This window comes from Helianthus annuus, chromosome 16 (genome assembly GCF_002127325.2).
Source record: "Helianthus annuus cultivar XRQ/B chromosome 16, HanXRQr2.0-SUNRISE, whole genome shotgun sequence".
Lineage (NCBI taxonomy): Eukaryota > Viridiplantae > Streptophyta > Magnoliopsida > Asterales > Asteraceae > Helianthus > Helianthus annuus.
The window spans coordinates 97,351,442-97,357,201 of NC_035448.2; the positions used below are offsets into that span (position 1 = coordinate 97,351,442).

The 5,760-nt window shown below is 39.7% G+C and overlaps 1 protein-coding gene across 1 annotated transcript; it reads right to left on the bottom strand.

Annotated features, from left to right (window-relative positions):
• Positions 1-2,955: 2,955 nt before the first annotated feature.
• LOC110881907 lies at positions 2,956-5,513 on the bottom strand. The gene is made up of 2 exons (XM_022130044.1): positions 5,291-5,513; positions 2,956-3,179 (listed from the first exon to the last, which is right to left on the bottom strand). The coding sequence occupies exons 1-2, from the start codon at positions 5,511-5,513 to the stop codon at positions 2,956-2,958; spliced, it is 447 nt and encodes a 148-aa protein (XP_021985736.1).
• Between the last annotated feature and the right edge of the window lie 247 nt (positions 5,514-5,760).

The following is a 5,760-nucleotide window of genomic DNA, read 5'->3' on the forward strand; positions in this document are numbered from 1 at the left end:
GGACCAAGAGGGTTGGAAGCAAAGGTTGGCCGAGCTGGATGATGAGGATGAAGCTGAGGAGGCAGCAGCTGATGGAGCCGGGAGCAGTGGGGTTAAGGATCATGCGGAGGAGGCAGTTGATAAAGGTGGTGATGATGCAGCGAAGGTTTAGGCTGCAGTAATGGGCGATGATGGATATATCTAGACGCCGCCGGAGCCCCTTTTTTATGGTTTTGTGGTGTTATTTGATGGTGTTTTGATGCTGAACAATTATGGTCTGTAATAACTAAACAGTAGCTATTAGGGGTAAGGATCAATGATCCTTGGAACAATAGGTAGGATGATAGTTGGTGGAGTGATCCTCTGTTTTGGGGATGAAGCCACTATTATCCTGCCGTCTCTACTTTCCAACACTTTAAGACTTGTTAATATGGACACCCTTTACCTACCCTAGCGGACAGGCCATGTATTGTTAGTAGATGCTCGGGGTAGGTAATTTTGACAACCTTTAAAGGGTTTTAACTTCGGATAAATAAATAAAACTTTAACCTTTCGACTATCTTTGTGTTGTCCATTCTGTGTATATTTGCCTTTCAATTGTTATTGTATAATTCTTTGAATTTACAAGTTATTAGTGAAGGTATAAAAATCAGTTTAAGTCAAAAGTTTAGGATATGATTAAGAATCAAATATCCTATAATCAAAAAGTTTAAAAAACAAGTTAACTTTAGGATCATATATCCCGTTGTCAAAGAATAAGGGTAACATTGATAAATTAAGAATAAAGTTAGAATAACTAGGGATCATACCAGAGAATCCAAGATAGGATCCTAAATCCTTAATACTTACCATTGTGATAACCAAAAGACAAACCCTTGTATAAGGTTAGGATCCAGGATCCTTAAGTGTTTAGCTTTGGAAACCTGAAATGGAACATAACTTGGGACTAAGCCAACTATAAAAGAAAGAGTTAGTATCTGGGGACAAGCCCAACAATCTGGGGACAAGCCCAATAAACTGGGGACAAGCCCAAAAAACTGGGGACAAGCCCAAAAAACTAGTGACAAGCCCAAAATACTGGGGGCAAGCCCAAAGGATCTTGTGTAAACTGGAGTATGGCCCTTACTGGCGACTATCCAAACTTAGTGACATGAAGATGCCAAAACCTTAGCTAACACGAAAACGTTAGAAACCTTAGGAACGGATGTATGGTACGTCTACCATTATACTTAGGATCCTAAATACAACCAATACAATGAAATTGTCAACGCCTAGAGCGGGTACTGGTCCCATTGCCTTTAACTGCACCAGGATGATCGTGCGTTACTGGCGAAGGTGTAAGAACCTGATTCGTAGGAGGTAATAGATACCTTGAACTGGGGACAAGCCCAAAAACTGGGGATAAACCCATAAAACTGGGGACAAGCCCATAAAACTTAGGAGACTTGCGTGGATACTTGATCCTTTGTCGAAGATGCACCCACTTCTGCAAAACTCATAACTTAGTGAAAAAGGATAAAGGATCCTGAATCCTTCTCCTTGTAATCAAATAAATTAAAGGATTAAATAAATTAGATTCAAATCACTACCAGAATGAGGATCATATATCCTCTAAGGATCCTTTAAGTATTCCAGATATGAGGATGACTAAGGATCCTAGATCCTTCTTACATGAACTATCTCTTCAAGTGGACAGCATTCCAAGCTCATGGTAGCAAATCACCTTCCATTGTTAACAATCGGTATGCCCCCTTTCCTGCCTCAGCTTCAATAAGATAGGGGCCTTCCCACTTTGGTGCTAGCTTGCCATCAGCAGGATTTGTGGTATTTTGGAATGCTTTCCTCAACACCATGTCACCAACTTGAAACTTTCTGATCCTGACATTCTTGTTATAAGCTCCAGCCATCCTTTGTTGATAACTAGCCAATTGTATCCTTGCCAAATCCCTGAGTTCTTTTATAGTATCCAAGTCTTGAATCAAGTTTTCAGCATTTCTTTCAGGATCACGGATGCTTATTCTTGTAGTAGTAACTACCATCTCTGTAGGGATCACTGATTCTACTCCAAACACTAAAGAAAATGGAGTCTGGCCAGTAGCATTCTTGGGAGTTGTTCTATCAGCCCATAACACATAAGGTAGCTCTTCTGCCCATTTTCCCTTCTTAGATCCAAGCTTCTTCTTCAAGTTGTTGATGATGATCTTCTTAGATGATTCTGCTTGACCATTAGCTTGTGGGTGGACTGGTGTTGATGTTATCATCTTAATCCCCCAACTGTCACAAAAGTTAGTAGTTCTACTCCCAATAAATTGGGATCCATTATCACAAACAATTTCAGAAGGAATACCAATTCTGGTAATAATGTTTCTTTTAATAAAGGATATCACTTCTTTTTCTCTGACTTGAGCAAATGCTTCAGCTTCTATCCATTTGGAAAAGTAATAAGTCATGGCAAACATAAACACTTTTCCTCCTGGCGCTTTTGGAAGTTTGCCAACTATATCCATTCCCCATCTCATGAATGGCCAAGAAGAGGATATAGGATGCAGGAGCTCCGCTGGTTGATGAAGGATATTGCTGTGTCTCTGACAGGCGTCACATTTCTTTGCGTAATCCACAACATCCTTCTTCATAGTAGGCCAATAGTATCCTGTTCTAACAGTGCTCTGCCCCCAGTGTGGTTTCCACGAACTCCTTCATGAAAATCCTTTAGGACTTCTTGAATTTCAGTATCCTCGATGCACCTTAGATATGGACCTGCAAGAGACCGTTTATATAACATGTTATTTAATATTGTAAATTGAGATACCTTGACTTTGAAAGCTCTAGGATTGTCTCCTGTAGGGATCTCTCCATGTTGTATATATCTCATGATTAGAAGGATCCAGGATGCTGAATTTGATTGTGCACCATCACTAGGTATGATTGCAGAATCCTCTACTATCTCCATAGCTATGTGATCCTCAATAGCGGGAGTCAAGATATGGATGATGCGGTTTTGAGACATAAAAAAGAAACCTCCCCCCCTCCCATGGCTTGCTTTGTTGCTTTAATATCCTCTAGAATCTTCAATGATGATCCAAGGTTGGCCAAAGCATTAGCTTCTGCATTCTCTTCCCTGGGTACCTGTGTCAAACTAAAAGAAGCAAAAGAGTCTGCCAATTTCTTGACTATCTCAAGATATTTGATTAGTCTTTCACCTTTAACAGCATAAGAACCATTAAAATGGTTAGTAATGAACAATGAATTTACATGTACCTCAAGATACCTGATCCTCATATGCTTGGCAATTTGCAAACCAGCTATTAAGGCTTCATACTCAGCCTCATTATTAGTAGTTTGAAACTCACAAGCAATTGAGTGGCGTATTATGTTCCCCTGTGGCGATTTTAGTAGTATTCCCAGTCCAGTTCCCTTGATATTTGAAGCCCCATCTGTGAAGAGTATCCAAGGATCCTTAGTCTCTTCAAGTTGTTGAACTTCCAACTCAGCTTCCCTTTGTAGATCACTACTGAAATCAGCCACAAAGTCGGCCAAGGCTTGGGATTTAATGGCGGTTCTTGGTTCATATCTTATTTCATAAGCACTAAGCTTTACTGCCCACTTTGCCATCCTACCTAACATTTTAGGTTTCCTGAGAACATTCTTAATTGGAAAGTTAGTCTTAACAATAATAGCATGAGTTTCAAAATAATGGCATAGTTTAGTAGATGCCATAATTAAAGCAAGGATAAGTTTTTCTAAATGTGAATACCTGGATTCAGCATCAAGCAAACTTTTACTTACATAATATCATGGTTGCAAAAGTCGCTAAGCGCTCCCTAGTCGGTCGACCGGGGAGTTGAGAGTACTCGGCATAGGCGGAGAGTACTCGGGGAGTACTCGGACATGTTAAATTATAAAGAAATTAGTTTTTCGGAAATTAATTATATGTCTAATAACATAAATTTACTAATATTTATAACGAAATACGTGAAAATGATATTCATTATTTAATATGATAGTCATATAAATTATGTTTTATTATTTTTTAAGTCAAACTCGGCCCGAATTGACCTACTAGATCTGATTTTGGCTGAGTCTGAATGCGTTTGATCGATTCCAAGTAATTAGGCGGAGTTAGAGAAAGTCGCCTCGGCAGCCTACCTTGTAGCGACTACTCAGGGAGTACTCGGACTTGGAAACCTTGTTTTACAACCATGCATAATATACAGGATGTTGGGTACCTTCATGATCCTTTACAAGGACTGCACTTACCGACTTAGAAGAAACTGCCTAGTACAAGGATAATATATCCCCCTTTTCTGGTTTCATCAAGGCTGGAGCTAAGGATATGTAATCCTTAAGGGCTTTGAGAGCATTCTCATGCTTTTCAGTCCACTCAAATTTCTTGTTCTTTCTCAGGATGTCATAGAATTCCTTGCATTTCTCTGGTGACTTTGAGATGAACTTGTTCAAGGTTGCGATCCTCCTTGTCAATCTTTGCACATCCTTGGCATTGGCAGGAGACTTAATATTCACAATCGCCTTGATTTGCTCTGGACTTGCCTCTATGCCTCTTTTTGTCACTGTTTTGGTCAAAAGTCAAGCAAAGATAATGCAACCAAATCTTTATGTGTGAGGTGTGATGCTTGAATCAATGAACAATGCTTAGGATAACAATCAAATGTAATGAACAAATGACACAAGGATTTATACGAGGAAAAAGCCCTTGATCAAGAGTTGATCTCCGGCACAAAAAACCTCGGGTGATGGAAACTACCGATCACCAACTTAGATTAAACAAAATATGTGTTACAACTTCGGATGATAGCGAGCTAGTTACAAGGATCACTAGAATGAAATGTGTGAAAATGATGTTTAATCACCGAGCAGAGTGTTGTAAACTGATGAGAGCAGTACGAGTGTGTGTTTGTAGCCAAAAATAGCCAAGTGTTCTAATCTAGCTCGCTATCCCTTTTTAAATTTAGTAAATATCTAAGATAACTAACTATCCGCAATTCGTGCACTCTCCCCACGATCTCCATAACGTTCACAATGGTCAAGCACGTGCGGAATAAAAGAGAATATGCTCCAGGAATATCGCCATGACCAAGTCCAAGCACGTACTCCTGCAAAACAATTCCATATTCAAAGCAGACAATCGTTAGTGTTAGGATCACTATGAGGATCCTGGATCATGATCCTACAATACTCTCCGAGGATCCTAAACTCAAACACATTTAAGGATCCTTAAATTCGACAGCAATTGAGGATCACTGATCATAGGAAAATCCTCCCCTAACAGTCACCATGTAACCTAGGAACTTGCCAGCTTTTATACCAAAGTGGCACTTGGAAGGATTCAATTTCATGTTGAATTTATCAAGGATATCAAATGCTTCTTCCAAATCTCTAAGGTAATCCTCAGCTCTCTTGGACTTAACCACCATGTCATCTATATAGACTTCCATCATGTGTCTAATTTGTCCTTTAAACATCATATTAACTAGCCTTTGGTAGGTATCACCCGCATTTCTTAGTCCAAACGGCATAGCAATATAACAATAGTTACCAGTAGGGGTCATAAAGGCTGTATCCTCTTGATCAGATGGTTCCATCTGAATTTGTTGAAATCCGGATGAAGCATCCATGAAAGTCAACAACTCATGACCCGCGGTAGCATCCACCATGGAGTCAATGTGGGGTAATGGGAAAGGATCCTTGGGATATGCCTTGTTTAAATCAGTAAAATCGACACATACCCTCCACTTTCCATTTTTCTTTTGAACAACAACCACA

Coding starts and splice junctions, on each gene's coding strand:
- LOC110881907 (XM_022130044.1), bottom strand. CDS start 5,513: ATGCCGTTTGGACTAAGAAATGCGGGTGATACCTACCAAAGGCTAGTT. Junction 3,180..5,290: donor CCACTTTGGTATAAAAGCTG/GCAAGTTCCTAG, acceptor ATGCTGTTAAAG/GTGAAAGACTAATCAAATAT.